General features: G+C 44.3%; 2 protein-coding genes across 4 annotated transcripts in view; one reads left to right on the plus strand and one right to left on the minus strand.

Moving 5' to 3' along the window:
- Positions 1–1673: 1673 nt before the first annotated feature.
- Positions 1674–16039, minus strand: LOC146064001 (thiosulfate sulfurtransferase/rhodanese-like domain-containing protein 3). The gene is made up of 4 exons (XM_083176998.1): positions 15728–16039; positions 9131–9304; positions 2237–2396; positions 1674–1793 (listed from the first exon to the last, which is right to left on the minus strand). Exons 1-4 carry the CDS (start codon positions 15837–15839, stop codon positions 1727–1729), a joined length of 513 nt encoding a protein of 170 aa, XP_083033124.1. The 5' UTR covers positions 15840–16039; the 3' UTR covers positions 1674–1726.
- USP45 (ubiquitin specific peptidase 45) overlaps positions 15377–19243 on the plus strand; it is a 152033-nt gene continuing 148166 nt past the window's right edge. Inside the window, exon 1 of one of the 3 annotated variants that reach the window (XM_083176997.1) lies at positions 15377–15524. The gene's annotated coding sequence lies outside the window, so the exon portion shown is untranslated. Of the gene's footprint in view, positions 15525–15769; positions 16055–16228; positions 16380–19243 lie in introns of those variants that run through there. The other 2 variants (XM_083176996.1, XM_083176994.1) reach the window with 2 other exon arrangements.

The following is a 19243-nucleotide window of genomic DNA, read 5'->3' on the forward strand; positions in this document are numbered from 1 at the left end:
TGTGGGCGTGGAGTTAAGCTTGGCGAGAGCAGTGAGGGGACGCTTGTCCGCGCCCCCTCGCCACACTTTATAAAATTAACTCCACGCCCACGTGGATACTGGGGGTATGACGTGGATAGTGGGGATGTGAACCATTGTGTATTAGTACAGCTCCAGTTACATAGTTTATGTAGCCAGCATAGTGGTGTATTGGTATTCTCAATACACCACTACGCAAACTACATAATGGGCGCCCTGCTAATACACAAGTACCTAATTTTGGTTTTGAGATTTTAGCATAGGTTGATTAAATTATAAATCACTCTCCGGTATTTTTTTTTTTAAATAGAGAATTATTTGTGCCGTTTTCACACTGCAAAACCTGCTTTGACCCGGTTTTTTAAAGGTTTAAAAAACCGGGTCAAAGCAGGTTAAACCCCTTTTAAGACCCTGTCAGACCGCACTTGTAAAAGCCGATATTTAAGGCATGGCACTGTGGTCCCGGTAAATACACAGTGGACCTTTCAGACCGCACATATTACAATTTTGAAACTGTAAAATAAACTGCAAAATACCGGTCTGCAAGGGGCATTGGAGATGTAGGGAATTACCAAGTGTAGGTTTCTTTTTCAAAACACTGACTTTGTTACATAAATACAACTCAATTTGTCAGATGGTGTTAAGTGTAAAATGTATACTTTTTCCTACCTAAATTAAAGAAGTTTTATTAAGTGTCCTGCATGTGACAGTGGCATGGTACACTACATAAAAAAATTGTACTCTTTACTTAGAAGGGCGCCCATCTCGGCCATCTCGGGCATTGAATGCACTAAAAAATCAGGTGCGATGCGACAGACGAGATGCCCGAGATTTCCCATAGGGAACAATGTTAAATGTCTCAATTGACCCGATTTTCCTGTTCAATGCCTCAATTGACCCAATTTTTCCATAGGAAACAGTGTTAAATGGGCCACAGAGGCCAAATAGGCACCCTGAAGTGAATAATGGCCACCCGAATTGTTAACGCCACCCCACGATCAACGTCAACCCGAAGCGTGGCGAGCGCAGCGGTACGCGTCCTACGACCTTTTCATACCCCCACTATCCACGTCGGCGTGGAGTTGAGAATAGAAAGTGTGGCGAGCGCAGCGAGCCACCGAGCCCGAAGCGTGGCGAGCCCCGCGAGGGGACGCGGATACCTTCACAGGTATCCGCATCCGCTCGCCACGCTTCGGGCTCGGTGGCTCGCCACACTTTCTATTCTCAACTCCACGCCGACGTGGATAGTGGGGGTATGAAAAGGTCGTAGGACGCGTACCGCCGCCCCTCGCTGCGCTCGCCACGCATCGGGTTGACGTTGATCGTGGGGTGGCGTTAACAATTCGGGTGGCCATTATACACTTCAGGGTGCCTATTTGGCCTCTGTGGCCCATTTAACATTGTTTCCTATGGAAAAATCGGGTCAATTGAGGCATTGAACAGGAAAATTGGGTCAATTGAGACATTTAACATTGTTCCCTATGGGAAATCTCGGGCATCTCGTCGGTTGATCGCACCCGATTTTTTAGTGCATTCAATGCCCGAGATTTTTTACTAACGATCCCCACGATCAAAATCGTGGGCGCCCTTCTAAGTAAAGAGTACCAAAAAAATTGTTAATACATACCATTCTGGGACATCATTATTTTATAAAAAAAAAAAATATGTTTTTATTAATCTTCTTCTGATAAACATGTAGCAACAAAGTTCATGATTTTTTTTCTGGTAGTTCATGCTTGGTCCAGTCCTCAAACCCACCCACATAGTGTTGAACTCTAAATTGAAATGAGGAAGAAAAAAAAAAAAAGAAAAAATAAACGTTGGAAATGGAATATTTTTTTTTTTAATAATTACAGTTGTGAGCTATATAGAGCAGTGGTTCCCAACCCTGGTCCTCAAGTACCCCCAACAGTGCACGTTTTCCAGGTCTCCACACAGAATCACAAGTGACATAATCCGCTCCACTTGTAGATCTTTTCAAATGAGTCTGAATAATGAGTGCACCTGCTGGGTGACCTGGAAAACATGCACTGTTGGGGATACTTGAGGACCAGGGTTGGGAACCACAGCTATAGAGTATGGCTAGAATTTGAGGAAGAGTTATTCTACTAATACTATTAACCTTACATTTTTCCTACATTTATCTATCTTGAAATTATACTGCTTTGTAAACACAAAACCCCCACAACAATAATAAAGACAGGTTTGAGCTACTTACCTATCATAACCCAGGGAAGTGGCAACACCTAAAGCTTTTCCACTTCGAATCCCGGTTAGGCAAGAGAAGACCAGGGCGCTTGATTTGTCTGGAAACTTTTCATGATATTTTTCTTCAAACATTTTTGGAGTCATTTGCAGTGCAGACATTAGATCTCTTACTAAAAAAGAAATATAATCTATGTCATTGTGGAATATGTTTTTTCTGTTACGTATATAACTCTTCAATAGCATGACATGGGTCATGAAACAAGTTAGGGCTCATGTACATTGATTACTGAAACAGTTGTCAAAAACACTGCAGGTGACAACCAAATTAAAATACACAGAGGATGGATGGTAGGATACAGTGATTTTCTAAAGGTGCCCATAAACGCTGCGATTTCAGCAGGCGTTTTGAACTTTTAAAGTTCAAAACACATCGCATCGGCTTAAATAGCACAGTGTACCTACAGGGATGCGATACGCATCCCCGTATACAATACAATATTGTAAAGTTTTACTTTTAAGAGCATCTGGTGGACCTATTTTGCTTGGTGTTTAGCCACGGGTTTCAGTCCCTGATCTTTCCACCTCCCCAGATTCTTTCCTTTCTGCAGGCAGGTCTACATTTGAAACTCAGACAGTCTTCCTTGGAGCTGCAGGTTTCTGTCCTCTTCCAACAACAGATCACACTCTTACCATATGCACATACATTTCTTCAGGATGACCCTTCACATACATCCACTGTTAATTCCGCCCATGGCTTGATGGAAACTCTCCTTTTGATTATGCAGTTTTCACCCTTTGAGCCTTTGGAGGTTATGGACATTGTGGTCTTCTTACTTGCCATTGCACTGGCCATTCGCGGGTCCGAATTGAGTGCGTTATCTGGTTTCTCCCCTTTCTAATATTCCATTTGCATCAGGCCATTCTGCAGACATGTTTGGGTTACAAACACAAGGTCGTGACTCGGTTTTACATCGAGAGATGCAGATACCAGCTTTTAACATTACAGACTCTTCGCCACAGGAAGTATGTTTGGATGCGGCGAGAGCTCTACGGATTTATGTAGACAAGCACAGCAATAGTCACAAATCTGATTTTTCTGTTTCTCCCGTAGAATTACTTAGAAGCCAACACTGCTTCTGACAGAGTTTGGGCAGGTGGCCCCATCTGACTATTCACCGGGACCATTCTGCAGCAGATCTACTTGCAGCAGCAGCAGGGGCAAATGCTCAATCCACCCTTTCAGTGGGAGAAAGACTTCCATGTGGTCTTCTGCCCATACGGTCATTCGATGTTATGCCTTTAACACCTTTGCATCTACCAAAGCGGCCTTCAGGCATAGAATTCTCAGTGCAGCTAAGGAGCATCCCTTCCTAAGGGGACTGCTTTGTGACATCCCAGCATAACCCTGTGCCCCTAATGGATTATGAAGAAAAGATGTATGTTCTTACTTGGCTAAATCCTTTTCCTCATCCTCATAGGATGCATAGGGCACCCACCTTGACGCAGAAGGCTTGCAGGGGTTAGTCTATGTATTCCTCTCACAGTGGACTTGCTAAATTAACTGACTACTCTATACCCACCTCCAGATCTAAGTCAGAGGGAAACTTGGGTTGATGGGAAAAAAAATATAGTTATCCAGGTGCACAGTCTCTACTCCCCAGCTACACCCAGCATAACCCAGGCCCCTTATGGAGTCAAAGAAAAGTATTTAACCAGGTAAGAACATAAATCTCCTTTATGGTTTTGGCCATGCTATAATGTTTCTCTTAAAAAGGTGATTATTGGGCAATTTCCAATGTCACACCAATGGAAGACAGATCACAAAAGGTGAACACTCATTAAAAATAATTAAATGTCAGCTCCCCACTTATCTGGGATGCTATGCATCACATCGAAACAAGGAACACAAACAAATTATTTCGGTCCCTTACGGACCAGGTCCACCGGATGGAGACATTTCATAAACGCACACCAACTGATACACTATATGAAAACTTTGTGCAGCAAAAATCAGCCCTTAATGCTCTCCTCTCAGAAAAAAAATTGAGAACTTGCATAGATGGCTAAACCAGCGCTTTTACGAGAAGAGTAACAAAGCAGAATCTTCTAGCCAAACGTCTGAAGGCTCAAAAGCCCTCCTCTGCTATACCTGCAATGAAGGACTCAACTGACTCTCTTCAATATAGCCCCTCCAAAATAAATTCTATATTCAAAAGACTATTATTCTAGCCTCTATAATCTCCACATCCCCACCCGTCGCCCCCCCCCTGTTCCCATCCATGAGTACTTATCTTCATGCTCATTACCTCAGATTGACCCTGCCACCTCCCTGACACTTAATCTCCCCATAACCGAAGAAGAGGTTATCGACGCGCTTAAAACCCAGAAACCATCTAAAGTACCAAGCCCCGACCGACTTCCTTTCTCATATTACAAGACTTTCCAGAGTTCTCTTGTCCCTCATCTTCGGATGGCCTTTAACCACATTTTAGATGGCAGTTCTTTCCCTCCAGACACCACCAGAGCAAAGATAACAGATACCGCAAAGCCAGGGAAAGACCCTCAGCTGGTGACTAAATATTGTCCAATCTCCCTTTTAAACACCAACCTTAAACCCCATTCTCCCCTCCCTTATCAGGTCGGCTTCGTGCCCACTCACCAAGCCCTTGACAACACTAGACGCACCGTGAATCTGATTCACCATGCTAACACCCTCAGGCTCCCATCCCTTCTTGCCCTTGATGCCGAAAAGGCCTTTGATAGGGTCATTTGGCCTTTTATGACCAATACACTATGCAGTTTTGGCTTCCACAGTAAATTTCTCCAGGCCATTATGGCGCTCTACCACAACCCCTCCACTTCTGTTCTTGCAGGTGGCCTTCTGTCATCTTCCTTCCCTATTTCAAATGGTACACGGCAGGGGTGCCCCCTATCCCCATTGATCATTGAACCACTAGCCTGCAGAATTCGAGCAAACCCAGACATCTCTGGCATCTCCATTGGCAGTTCTACCTACAAACTCTTTATTTTTGCCGATGAGGTCTTGCTCACCCTTAGCAACCCCCTGATCTCCCTCCCAAATCTATTCCAAGAACTATCTACATATGGACATTTGTCTGGTTACAAAATCAACCAAGCTAAAATCGGAAGACTTTCCCCTTCACATCCCCAAACAATCCCAGAACCTCCTCAGTCTTAACTTTTCTTTCACCTGGCGTTCGGACTCCATTAAGTACCTCGGCGGTACTCTCACAAAAACATATGCGAGTCTGTATAAGGCCAATTACCCACCATTATTCTGGGCTATTGAAGGACATATCCAGGTGGCGGACCCTCTTAATCTCCTGGGTAGGCCGTATAAATGTAATAAAAATGAATGTTCTTCCAAAATGACTATCTTTTTCAGACTCTCCCTGTGGCTGTCCCCCAAAGATTCCTCTTGTCCCTCCAAACATTATACTGTCAATTTGTTTGGAATAACAGGAGGCCCCGATTGCGCAGAGACATTATTTTCAAACGCTCAGTAGATGGTGGTCTAGGCCTTCCATCTATATCTAATTATTATCAAGCCTCCAAGCTCAGCCAATTGGTAGCCTGGCACTCTCCTAAAACCACTAAACGATGGGTTGCTTTAGAAACTGAATTGAGTAAAGTTAATTCCATATCTGATCTCCCATGGCTTCCTCGCAAATATAGGCTTATTTCATATCTTCATTATCTTGATCCCTCCTATTGCTCTCAACTTGCCAATCGGGAGTTTGCTCTCTCCCAAATACTCCATGTCCACATACCCATCCCCCCCGGAAATCCTCCCAATATGGTCTCAACCTGGACGAGGGCAGGTATAACCAGCTTCCGCCACATTCTTGGAGAGTCTGGTGCACAATCTTTTACAGAATTATGAGATCAACACCCCCTCCCTCAATCTTGCTTCTACCAATACCTCCAGATCCGCAACTTCATCTCCACGTCTCTGCCCTCCCCCAACTCACTCCGCAACCCTACGGCGATGGAACGTCTCTGTATCTCCCGGGCCACTGATAGAGGCATCATCTCCCACATATATCACTCTATACTATCGCAAGATCAACCAGCCTTAGCACCTCACAAACTTTCCTGGGAAGTGGATCTGGGCACAACTTTGGAGGAGGATCCGTCTCAATTTCAAAGTGCTCCATAAGAGTCTCCATTCAGGAGAACTCCTACATAGTGTACACCCGTTGGTACCTAGTCCCAAAAAGACTACATAAAATTTACCCCACTACCACTGCTCTATGTTGGCGGCAACGTGGCCAGATAGGATCTTTTTTTCACATATGGTGGACATGCCCCAAACTAAACCCTTTCTGGTCAACTGTCAACACACTTGTAATCCCACACTGCCCTCCCCTTTCCCCGGCCGAGATGCTATTGTGTGCCCCGGTTTTCCAGTTATCCAAACATGAGAATAAACTGTTGCTGCACATTAGCTGTGCAGCTAAATACCAAATTGCTAGATCTTGAAAACAGCCTTCCCCTCCGACCCACCAGGAACTTGTTAATCGTGTCTGGTTTGTGGCCAAAATGGAATTCATCACTACCCTATATAGTGTGACCCTTCCTGGACAAGCCTAATTGTCTGGTTTTTTTTTTCTATTTTGATCTCCTCCACTCCCGGCATGCTCCCCCTCTTATACTACCCTCCCTATCCTCTCTGCCCAATTATTTCCTACTTTAATTCTTTCTTCTTCCCTCTTATCTACTGTCTCACACTCCCTGGGAACCCTGGTCTACTTCTCCTCATTCTTGATTTCACAGAATATTTTGGTAAAATCCGTAACTCTCTTGTTATACAAGGCTACCTGTCCTGAACTCCATATAGTGAATCCCGTCTCTGCCTTTAATTTCTCTTCGTATCTAACCCAAATCTGAATGTGCAGCTATTATCTGGCTTGGGAGGATACCACAGAAATGTTTGTAAGGCTCTATATCTCTTTACCTACTACTAGTCCTTTTCTATGTATCTTACTTACACATAGTTATCGTTGAACACCGCGTTCTCCAATTAAATACAATGTCTATTTTGATGTTCCCCGGATTGTATTCACGTTTTACTTGTATCTTTGTGGATATCCTAATAAACTTATATGATTGAAAAAAATAAAAAGAAATTAAATGTCAGTAAACAAAAATTACTTCACTGTGTTCTACATCGTATTGGTGAAAATACTGTTGTCAAATGAAATTATTTCACTATAAAACCGCTTACAATCATCATAATATAATATGTGGCATTATAAGGAGCTAATGTGTACTTGGGATGCACACTTTTGCCTTTAGAAAGACCACCAGAACTATCAACTATCCATGCATTGTGGAGATGGTTGAAGGGACACAGTGTCAGCCCGGGATGGCATCTAGTGACTGTACTATTACACCTTACTTGATAACTGTCCATTTCTAGTTTTTTGATTAGTTGGTAATGGTTTCCATTTAGCCACTAGATGAATTTGTTATCATGCTCTGTTTTTAATGTGATTTGTTGTTCTCCTATATGGTTTTCATATGCACGCTGTGCGAGCATGAAATGTATTGAAGTGTGAAAAGAATCGGGAATGTATGACTGGGCCATATTCTAGTTCACTCTTACTGACAAAATCCTTCTTAGATGGACAAAACCATGTGCATTGCAGGGGGGCAGATGTAAAATGTACAGAGAGAATTAGATTTGGTGAGTTATTTTGTTTCTGTGCAGGGTAAATACTGCCTGCTTTATTTTTACACTGCAATATAGATCTCACTTTGAAGTAAAACCCCACCCAAATCTAATTCTTTCTGCACAAGTAACATCTGCCCCACCTGCAGTGCACATGGTTTTGTCCATCTAAGAAGGATTTTGTCAGAAAGAGTGAACTAGAATAAGGCCCATTGTGAGGACAAACTTACCAAATAATGATACTTTACATCAATTTAGAGATGGGACTATTGTTGGATCAGAATCAGCTTTATTGGCCAGGTATACTTGCGTATACTTGGAATTGTTTGCGGTAACAGTGCAGTATCAAGCAGGGAACACATGGGTGGAGAACATAGGAGGGGCATAACATACATCACATACATTTCTTGTAAATAGAACAGTTCAAGTTAGGATTTGGGGTGTTCAGGATTGTTTAGTTGTTGGACAGTTATTGGGAAGAAGTTTTTCCTTGTTCTTGTCGTCCTTGCTGGGATGGACCTATAGCGCCTGCCTGACGGAAGGGGTTCAAACAGGCTGTGGACAGGGTGTAGCTTGTCTGCCGAGATCTTTCCTGCAGGCTTCTTGACCCTGGCTAGGTATAGTGCTTGGATCGTGGGGAGGTCTGCCCCGATCTTTTCTGCCGTCCTCACCACCCTTTGCCTGTCATTCTTGTTTGCTCCTTCATACCAGATTGTGATCGAGAAGCATAGAACAGACTCTACTATGGCAGTGTAAAATATGAGCAGCAGCTCCTGCTCTTGAGTTGCCTCAGGAAAAACAACCGCTGCTGGGCCTTCTTGACAGTTGTGGTGATATTGGGCCCCCATTTGAGGTCACAGAAAGTCTTTGTACCTAGAAATTTGAAGGAGTCAACCCTAGACACCACTCTGTCCGATATTATGAGTGGGTGCATGGCATTTGGTTTCCTTCTGAAGTCCACCACCATCTCCATGCAGCATTTGTATAAAATACTGCTTTGTTGTTGCATTGACTTTAAATCAAATGTGGTTACCATGTGCACCTAGCATAATCATAGAACCATAAGAAAAATATCACTGCTCACTGGTAGATTTATTGATTTTTGTCTATTTCTGACCTATTGTTACCCCGGAATTGCTTCTTAAAGGTTTGCGTCTTAATATGCTTGTAAATTGTTATACCTTACTAAATTTATTATAGATTACTTACATGGAATGTTTACAGAGCCCTTTATAATGCCATATTCTTTAATTTCCCATGGCTCGCGAACATCAATGAGTACAACTCCATCTTTCTTCAATAAGTCTTTCAGTTCCTTATATTCAATGGTTGTACTAGGACTGACCGACAGGCTTCGACTCACAGACCATCTTGGACCAAAAACTGCCATGAATGGTATAATAATAATAATCATTTTATTAATATAGTGCTCTTTCTCCAATAGGACTCAAGGCCAGGGCCGGATTAAGGAGGGAAGGGGCACAGGGGTCAGTTTTTTTTTTTTTTTTAAATACATGCCAACCAGAGGGCATGTATTAATGGTGCTGAGCATCGGGAGCCAAGGCAATCTGACTGCACAAGTGTGCAGTGCATTACTGGAAGTTGACCAAGTCCCATGAGACTTTGCACAAGAGGTCAGAAGCTAAGAGGCTTATGCTGTGCTCTTCTTGGCGGAGCTCATTATATGCTTCTCAGGCCCATGGAGTACAGCAGCAGCAGCCTCGTCATGGGAGGGTTTTTATTTAGAGGCAGCACTGAGCCTGTCAGGGCTCCTACAGAGTAAGGTACAGAGGGACAAACACAGGCTTTTCATGTGGTATTTTATATATATATAGATTTTTGTTTATATTAATCCCCTCTGCAGTTACCCATTGGCCAAGTTTATACTGCCTTAACTCTGTTTCGACAGTGTAATATTCTTCCATGCAGTTTGTGGCCAGTAATGACAAATGGGAGGGGGCCCCCCTGTCTAAAGTGACCCGGCCCCCCGAAGGCTTAATCCGGCCCTGCTCAAGGTGCTTAACAGATAGAATGAATATAATACAGTACAGGAACAATGAAGTACAGAAAAGCTTTTCCTAAACTGTGCTTAAAGGAATTACAGAAATACTTGAGTAAACAGGAAAGTCTTGAGTCAGTTTTTTAAGGATTTTAGAGTGGGGGTCTCAAACTTTGCAGGGTAGTGAGTGCCATAGAATCGGAGCCATATGGCTAAAAGCTCGGCCCCCAGATGAATTACGGGGGATTGTAGGTACTGCTAAAAGTCTCATCTACGGATCGCAGTACCCGGCTGCGCAAAGAGCGGTTATCTTAATTCTTTGTGCAGAATCGAGCATGCCATGCTTAATGCATTTATTTCAGGATGAAGGTGGTGACTGGCGCACCATGGGCCTTATTCTAGTTCACTCTGACAAAATCCTTCTTAGATGGACAAAACAATATGCACTGCAGGGGGCAAATGTACAATGTGCAGAGATAATTAGATTTGGGTGAGTTATTTTGTTTCTGTGCAGGGTAAATACGGGCTGCTTTATTTTTACACTGCAATTTAGATATCACTTTGAAATAAAACCCCATCCAAATCTAATTCTCTCTGCACAAGTTACATCTGCCCCACCTGCAGTGCACATGGTTTTGTCCATCTAAGAAGGATTTTGTCAGAAAGAGTGAACTAGAATAAGGCCCCATATTCCAGTGGTGTCAGAGTTATGAGACGGGACGTTACCAATTCTGCCATGATTTTAGCTGTGGAGGAACTCATTCCCAAACGGTGCACCGTAGGGGACACTGCTCTCCATACACCATTTTCATAGTGCAATAAATGCGCTGATTTGGAGGAATCCAACATGCATATAACAGCGCAAAACAACTTTTCAGAAATGAAGAAACTGAGGCGAAGCCCTTCACTACATTTGCGCAAATAAAAAAAAAAAAAAAAAAAAGGCATCTATCGGCAAACACATTAACCCACTGCAATTTGATACAACGCCACACTGATTGGCTGAGAGTGCTCTCTCCCCTGAGCCGGCCTTTCTTTTGAAATGTTTTTTTTTCTACACTCTGCTACCGCTGTTCAATAAGCACTCCTTGGACACTGAACCCACACTCTCCGAGCACTTAGCACAACACTGCCCAGTTTTTTTTTTTTTTTTATTTACATACAGGAATTTACATGAGATAAATTGCATGCGATTTATCCCATGTAAAAAATGGCACATCAAGTGTCAAATCATTAGTGAGCTCTCCAGGGGAGTTCAGGGGTAATGTATGGGGGAGCTAACACTGGGCTCACTCATTGTTCTAATACATATGTTAAATCTAATGAACTAACCAAATTTGTCTGAATGACTATTGCCTGTTTTCCAGAGTTTGGAAGTAAATGTTCTATTCTCGTGTGCTCCCATACATTACATTTAAAGGGGCAGACTAGATGGGCCAAGTGGTTCTTATCTGCCGTCAAATTCTATGTTTCTATTACCACATTTTAGTTCCCACCAGATAGATCAGTCAGAAGTCTTTAGGTATGTACCCAGCTTTACACCAATTTGGTAACTCAATGTAGTAAAATTGGTCCTTTATCTGGTCACCCTACACATGACTAGAAAACAGGATCGGGTTATCTGCGGCCATCTTGAGGATCATAGAAATAACAGAATGCTCACCTCTTCCCTCAGGGGCAGTATAGCTAACAGATAGGGGGAAATTTACTAAAGGAAATTTGTAAAAAATAGGTGTATTTGTATCCAGAAATACACTTATTTTTGACATTTACTATCCCGAAAATACGTCAATTTGTATTGATGGCACATCAATACGAATAGCCGTATTTTAGGGATAGTAAATGTAAAAAATAAGTGTATTTCTGGATACAAATACACCTATTTTTTTTTACAAATTTCCTTTAGTAAATTTCCCCCATAATATCTAGTTAAACAGTTTATAACGGAACATTGGAAAAAGGTTGACAGAAGCAAAAGGATCTACACATGCAAAGGTTAACATGAGTTTTTTTAGGTAATTTTGGTGTCAGTGTTGACACCAGAGTATGTGGACCCCCAATTAGTGTACCACATCCCCTCACATGGCTTGTAATGCTTCAGCCCAGATGCCTTGCTCCATCATTGCCATTGGGATCACTTTACCATTCCCAATTGGAGTCCACATGGAAGGTAAAAGTATAAAAAAAAGTCCAAACATTTTATAAATTGTTAAAATTCCTGTTAACCTTTTTATGTGTCGACCATATGCATGTTGGTCTAGACCAGTGGTAGCCAACCCTAGCCCTCAAGAGCTACCAACAGTTCACATTTTCCAGACAACCTAGCTGCTGCACAGCTGCACTCATTAATCACTGACACATTTTAAAAGATCCACAGATGGAGCTAATTAGCTCACTTGTGATTCTGTGAGGAGACCTGCAAAACATGCACTGTTGGTAGCTCTCGAGGACTAGGATTGGTTACCGCAGGTCTAGACATTATCTGGGGTCAGCCATCAGGACACCATTTTCTCCCATGATAGATATAAAAACAAATACAGAATTTGTGGTGCTAAAAAATATATTGCTTCTGGAGATAGTACTGTATTATTTAAAATACTAAAATAGACAATGATAGTTATTGCTGAGGAAAATATTCTAAAATAAGTGTTAAAAGCTTCATAACACAAGAGAGCTGCAGCTTGTATTCCTTTTCCTGGCTATAGTCTGTGAGGTGATTCAAAAGCAGGCGCACCATTTCAGCTGTGTTTTAATAGAATGTAACCAAAGGGGTGTGGTATAGCTCATAAACAATGGCCCTAATTCTGGTTGACTCGTTAATTTGCAAAACTTGCAGCTTACCGAGTCCCAGAGGGCCTGCCCCGCTGCATTGCCACCCCCCAACACTGCCATATCCTCTCTCAACCATACGAGGATATATGTCAAGACAAATCCCTTCACATGTCCCGCTGGCGGAGAAATCATTCCATGATCGCTGACCATCTAATGATTTCCTCAGGCCACGCAAATATCAGTCAGTGGATACTGACTTATATTTGCGGGCTTCCGGCCGAAGACAGGCACCCCAGCCGCCACATGCCACCGCTCCGTGCGAATTGTAACACAATTAAGGTCAAGTCAATAGGTCGACATATAAAAAAAGTAGACATGCATTAGGTTGACCCAAGTTAAAGGTCAACATGAAGAATGCTAAACGTGAGGCGTTTCAGAATTATTGTCGGTCTATGTCGTCATAGGTCAACACCGTATAAGTGTACCACTTTGCTTGCCATGCTTTGGGTACGGTGCCTCCCTCAGTACACTATTTTATTTCCCCTCCATGTCCATTGGGATGGTAAATCATGTACAAATCCATTTTTTGGGAAAAAATTTAATAAAAAAATGCATATCGACCTTTTGACCACGCTGCCCCAATGCATATCGACCTTTTGACCTCATCCCACCACCTACATGGTAATAAGGGATCACAAATTGCTGTCTGTGATTTGTGTCAGAGCTTGTTGAACAATTAGGCTAAGCCAGTGGCTCCCAAACCTTTTTTGAACCACAGTACCCTAGACTCCTAGAGCATCAGAATATTTTTCAGTGCACCACTAGGTCAAAAGTTTCCTGTTGATAAAAATATAACAGTAAATAAATTGTGTTTATATGTCATCCTTAGGCCGGTTTCACACACTCCGGCTCCTGCCGGATGGTGAAATCCCGCACGACCAGGGAGCCATGCCGCACACATTAGTTGTGAATGGACACTATTGTGTCCATTCACACGGGACGGCCACGGCCCGGCCGCACGGTTTCAGACGGATCCCGCCACTGGAAGGGACGGCTGCCTGGCCGTGATAAACTACTGTGTTCTGCACGGCTTCCTGGCCGTACGGGTTTTTGCCGCCCGGCAGGAGCCGGAGCGTGTGAAATAGCCCTTAGGATCAATGATGTAGTGAGAAACCAGATTTGCTTTTGTTTGCCCACATAGTTCATGTTTGGCGGCCACCAACTCTGGTTTACCTATTGCTTTGCCCATAACTATTATGAATTTGTCCTAGACCACCAATCCAAGGCACCCCTGCAAGTGTCCCGAGGTACCCCTGAGCACACACAGTGCGGGATTCTTTACACCAGGCATGTCCAACGTTGGCCCTCCTGATGTTGTGAAACTACACATCCCAGCATGCTTTGCAATAGTTTTAGCATTCTCTAATAATGAAACTGTGGCAAAGCATGCTGGTATGTGTAGTTTCACAATATCTGGAGGGCCAACGTTAGACATGCCTGCTCTAAACAAAAAATGCGGTTAAACCCCCATTATCTGTTTTTTTACTGCATTGTGGGATGCTTTAAAGTCCCCCCGCCGGGTTACCGCGACGGGGGGCATCCAAAGAAGCCTATGGGCGATAATTATGTCAGCGGTAGCCGGCGATATGCGGATGATGGGGGGGGCGTGGATATTACAGAATCCCAACCACAGTTTGGGAACCAATGGGCCAGGCAGACAGACTGCCACTGTACAGTGCATACACAGATGATAACGATAAGGCATGGGTGCCGGACGGGTTCCCGACAATCATTACCCGACGTCGGGATCCCGACTGTCAAAATGCCGACAGCCGGGTGCCCGACGGCCACCCGCTATTTTCCCTCGTGGGGGTCCACGACCCCCATAGAGGGAGAATAGAATAGGTGGCTCGCTACGTGCCCGCAGCGTGGCGAGCGCAGCGAGGCCGCAAGGGGCTTTTTTGCACTCGCCATGCTGTCTGACTCTGGCCAGTCGGGATCCCGACGTCGGGATAATGACTGTCGGGATCCCGACTGTCGGGAGTCCCATACCACACCCTAAGGCACAGGGGAGTGTACACACAAGTCATTGTACAGACCCCCTTAGTACAGGTCGAGTATCCCGTATCCGAATATCCGTTATCCGAATTATTCTGAAAACCAGACATTCCAGAAAGTGAAAAAAAAAATTTTTTTTGCTAAAAACTCACTGGGGGCATCTGTAACAGCATCACTGGGGACATGATATGTAACTGGCACTATATATGTGCGAGACAATGATTGCTTGGCATTCAAATTCAGTGCTGAGATAGTACACACATTTTGTTTCACGTTTTGAAACCTTGTTTTTTGAACAAATAAAATATATTTGTGTGTATTTTATGTGGTAATAAAATATATTTGTGTGTATATTATGTGTTTATACAGCATAAATGCAAGATACTTCAAAATACATCATTGAAATATTAAAATATTCCGAAATACGGAATAATCCGTTATCCAAAATTCTCCTGGTCCCGAGCATTTTGGATAAGGGATACTCAACCTGTAGTGGGATAGACAGATAAATATTAGTAAAGGAATACATGCTGCAGGGTGACATACGGAGCAGCTGGGAGAGCTGCGGAATAATGTTTGTTGCAGCGGGTGAGGTGGGCAGTGCCAGGTATTATAACGTGTTAGGGCGGATGCCCACAGCTGCACACCGGCCAGGCTGCCGTTGACCTTCCTTTAAAGGACAGGAGTGCCTGCCTGGCAGCACGTACACAGCCTGGGCACCCTGCTCAGCTTAACCTACATGGACACAGATAGAGATTATACACTGTATTTGAGGTGTGTGTATGCCAAGGCTCGGAAAGAGACAAAGTACCACAGTCCGCTCCTAACTGTCAGTTTTTAAGCCCCGCATGTGACGGCAGTTAGTTAAGAGCTGTTTGGGTTTTTCTCTCTCTCTCCGAGGCTTGTACATTTCCCCAGTATAGGAGGAGAACACAGTGCTGGGTGCGTACAGCGCCAGTATATCATCATGATCTCACCCCGGTGCGGCGCCGGCCAGCTTCCCCTCACGTAGCTGCCCCCGACTCCTCGACACACAGCACGGTGGGCGCACACAGCCCTCACACACAGGCGCCCCAGCCAGGCGGACATGCTGCTGCTAGTGCTAGGTCGTCTCCCAAACACATACTTATGTGCAGCGGCTCGATATAGGCTCCCACCATCCCCGCCTCCCAGGGGGTGTGTGGGGATGAGCACGTTCCGGAAATTACAGACGGATATTTCTTAACCTGGCTGGCCTGGACGTTACCGGCGCGGCTGATCTGGTTAACGGGTCAGGACTCAGGGACGCCTTGTGTACAGATAGGGTATTATACATATACACTCTACTCTTCTACCACTAGCCTTAGCTGCATAATACAGCAAGTGTGCCCAGTGTAATACATGTCACGCTAACCAGTAACCATAGCATAGCGCTGGGTCTAACGTAGCCTCTGTAAGGACTGTGTGAGGAAGTTTGGGCCCTGTAGGCTTCCGTATCTGCAGCACTCGCAGTAGCAGTCGGGACTCGGCAGTGGCACTGAGCCCACTGGGGACACGTGGGTGGCGGCGGCACACGGACAGCAGGCAGAGTACATTGTGTGTACAGCACCCTCCGCAGCAGCGAGTGAGCGGCCGGCGTTGTACGCTACAGTAGGTAGTAGGCGATGTGTGCTTTGCTGCATGTTGTTAGCTATCACACAGCACCGGGCTGCCAATCACATGTCTGTATATACCACATGCCAAACACCCGCCGCACACTCGCACAGCGGGCTGGGAGCCGTGTCACTGGTACATGCATCACACATAGAGCAGGGAAGTGCTGCCAATGCTATATCTACTTCCTTGTAAGGACTTTATGGGACAAGAGAACTGTTGGCAATATAGAGCATACTACGGGTACTTCCTCATCTTTTGCGACCACCGCTTACACTACGGAAGTTACGTAGGAATCTTTGCGCACCACCACCCTGGGTCTAGTTGATATGTGCAATAATTTCAGAAATATACATATACTTGTAATTTTCTCCCATTATAGTCAATTGGCATTCCTTTTGAGCAGACCAGACTGTCATTCCTTTTAGTACCGGGTATGGGTAAAAACCGGACCAGGACAAAACCCCCGGACCGCCGGACCAGACATCAAACTCTGCATTTTGTAGCGTCCGGTCCGGGGGTGTCCTGTCCTGGGGGGCTGCCTGTGACACCTGTCACCAGGTAGAGGAGGAGGGGTAGAATAAAGTCTCCCTGTATGGTCCGGGCATGTAGCAAAAACCGGACGGTCCGGACCACAGGGGGAGGCTGTAATCTCCCCTTCCCCATGTCCCTGATGATAGCTATCACAGGGACCCCCCTGGACAAGACACCCCACAACAGGACACCCCCCGGACCGGACCCTATAAGCTCCGGACTGCAGATTTTGATGTCCTGTCCGGCGGTCCGGAGTCTAGTCCGGTCCGGTTTTTACATAGTCCCTTTAGTACCTCCCGTCGTTTAGTACGCCCACCCACCACTCCTGTGTCCACTCCATCTATTACCTTTAGTAAAGTTTGGTAAGTGGAGCAACTGGAGCAAGCCACTGAGCCAGAAGCATCAAAGTGGCTAACCTAACTGGTGTAGCGGTGGCCACGAAGATGAGGAAGTACCTAAATACTTGTAGTGATAAATAACCTTGGGAGGTATTTGCATAATGTGGGTCAAATCAATGTACTAATCCTTGAAAAGTGGAGAGTGATAAACTACTGGCCAACCAACTCCCTACTGTCAGTTTTCAAACCCAGTCTAACATGGCAGTTAGAAGCTGATTGGCTGGTACTTTATCACTCTCCACTTTATCCCTTTTCAACACTAAGTACATTTGTCCCTGTACCTTTAGAGGTGATCACGTGTACCACTTCTGTCCACCTCATTATTATTATTATTATTATGAGCAATTGTTTCATTCTGGATCTTTATTTCTTCATTTTCTATCTACGTGAGATAATAGGGTCCGATTTACTATTTGTGGCATATTCCCTGATATCACCCACAAAATGGCATAACCCGCTTTATACCTATTGAGGCATTAAATGTCCAGTTCCCAAGTTCCACAGTGTCACATTCCCTAGATAACAGGCAGTACGGATGGTGTAATGGTTAGCATTGCTGCCTCACAGCACTGAGGTCTTGGGTTTGTTTCCCACCATGGCCCTAACTGTGCTGAGTTTGTACTTGCATGGGTTTTCTCTGGGTACTCTTCTTTTCTTCACACATTCCAAACAATATACTGGTAGGTTATTTGGCGCCTAACAAAAATGATCCCTAGAATGAATGTGGTAGGCAATTTACATTGTAAGCTCCACTGGGGCAGAGACTGATGTGAATGTTCAAATATTCTCTGTAAATCGCTGCGGAATAGGTGTGTGCTATATAATAATCGTAATAAATAGAGATGACTTCGCATTGCAGCTGGGATCTAATTCGCAGGAGCTACCATTTAAAATGACCCATGTACCTGCAAGTTATCTTAGTACTAAAGACCCATGCACACGGGATAACTTCAGCCCCGTGCTGAGCGATCTGTGTTGTCCAGTGTTCTCTGATGACTAGATTTTGACTGAATAAAGTCAGGACCTAGTACGGTGATGGCAGCGCACAGTACCGTACATTGCCTTAGCTCGGGGGAATATCCGTTCTTAAATTCTAATTGATATAGTCCAATCGCCATGTGTGCATACCTCCCAACATGAGACATTCCAGGAGGTTCACAATGCTCTGTTCCTGGACCTCTTAATTGCCATGGCATGTTTTAAACAGGTTAATTGAAAATAAAGGTGTTTTACCACAGGTGATGGCAATCATAAATTAAGATGGAAAACCAGGAATAGAGCATTCTGTCCCTCCTGGAGAGGGTCGGAATGGGAGGAATCCGTGTGTATGGGACTATAGCTGGACAAAAACTGGTTATAATGAAAAAGTCTGTTGCAGTACAGACCATTAATAAATGTGGCATTGCTGCAATTAGTATGCGATCCTATGGTAAATGTGCCCCTAGGTCTAAACAGAGGATCCTCCAAAAACACTGGCTGATGATTGTCACAAAAATATAAAATACACCTGCGGCCATACTTCATACCTCTCGGGAATGTTTCCTCAGCTGAACAGGAAAGAGATGGTAAGAAGAGACAGGCTAGTAGGAGACTAGAGAAAGAACAGGGAGATGAGGAGGAATAAAAGCTCAGTTCCAAATGGCTGTTCCCTCCCCAGGGATCAGCCACAAGTGATTTATGTTCCTTTGAAAGTCCATCCCTCCTCTTCTGTCTCCCGTTCTTCTCCATCTCCATTCAACTCCCCTCATCTCTACATGGCTTCGGCAGCAACAGTGCCTACTCCTAGGGGTTAATTTACTAAAGGTTCTAAAAATGAAAAGTGATGTTGCCCATAGCAACCAATCAGATTATATCTTTGTCTAGGATGCAATAGAGAAATGATAGACAGAATCTGATTGGTTGCGATGGGCAACATCACCTCTCTTCATT

The sequence above is a fragment of the Crinia signifera genome, chromosome 3 (assembly GCF_055691185.1).
Source record: "Crinia signifera chromosome 3, ASM5569118v1, whole genome shotgun sequence".
Lineage (NCBI taxonomy): Eukaryota > Metazoa > Chordata > Amphibia > Anura > Myobatrachidae > Crinia > Crinia signifera.

Bases quoted from the DNA above. Each gene is read 5' to 3' on its own strand.
- LOC146064001 (XM_083176998.1), bottom strand. From the start codon at position 15,839: ATGTCCGCCTGGCTGGGGCGCCTGTGTGTGAGGGCTGTGTGCGCCCAC. The intron at 9,305-15,727 runs GTGAGATCATGA...CATTCATGGCAG, and splicing joins CTGGCCGGCGCCGCACCGGG to TTTTTGGTCCAAGATGGTCT. The intron at 2,397-9,130 runs GTAAGTAATCTA...TTTCTTTTTTAG, and splicing joins GGGCTCTGTAAACATTCCAT to TAAGAGATCTAATGTCTGCA.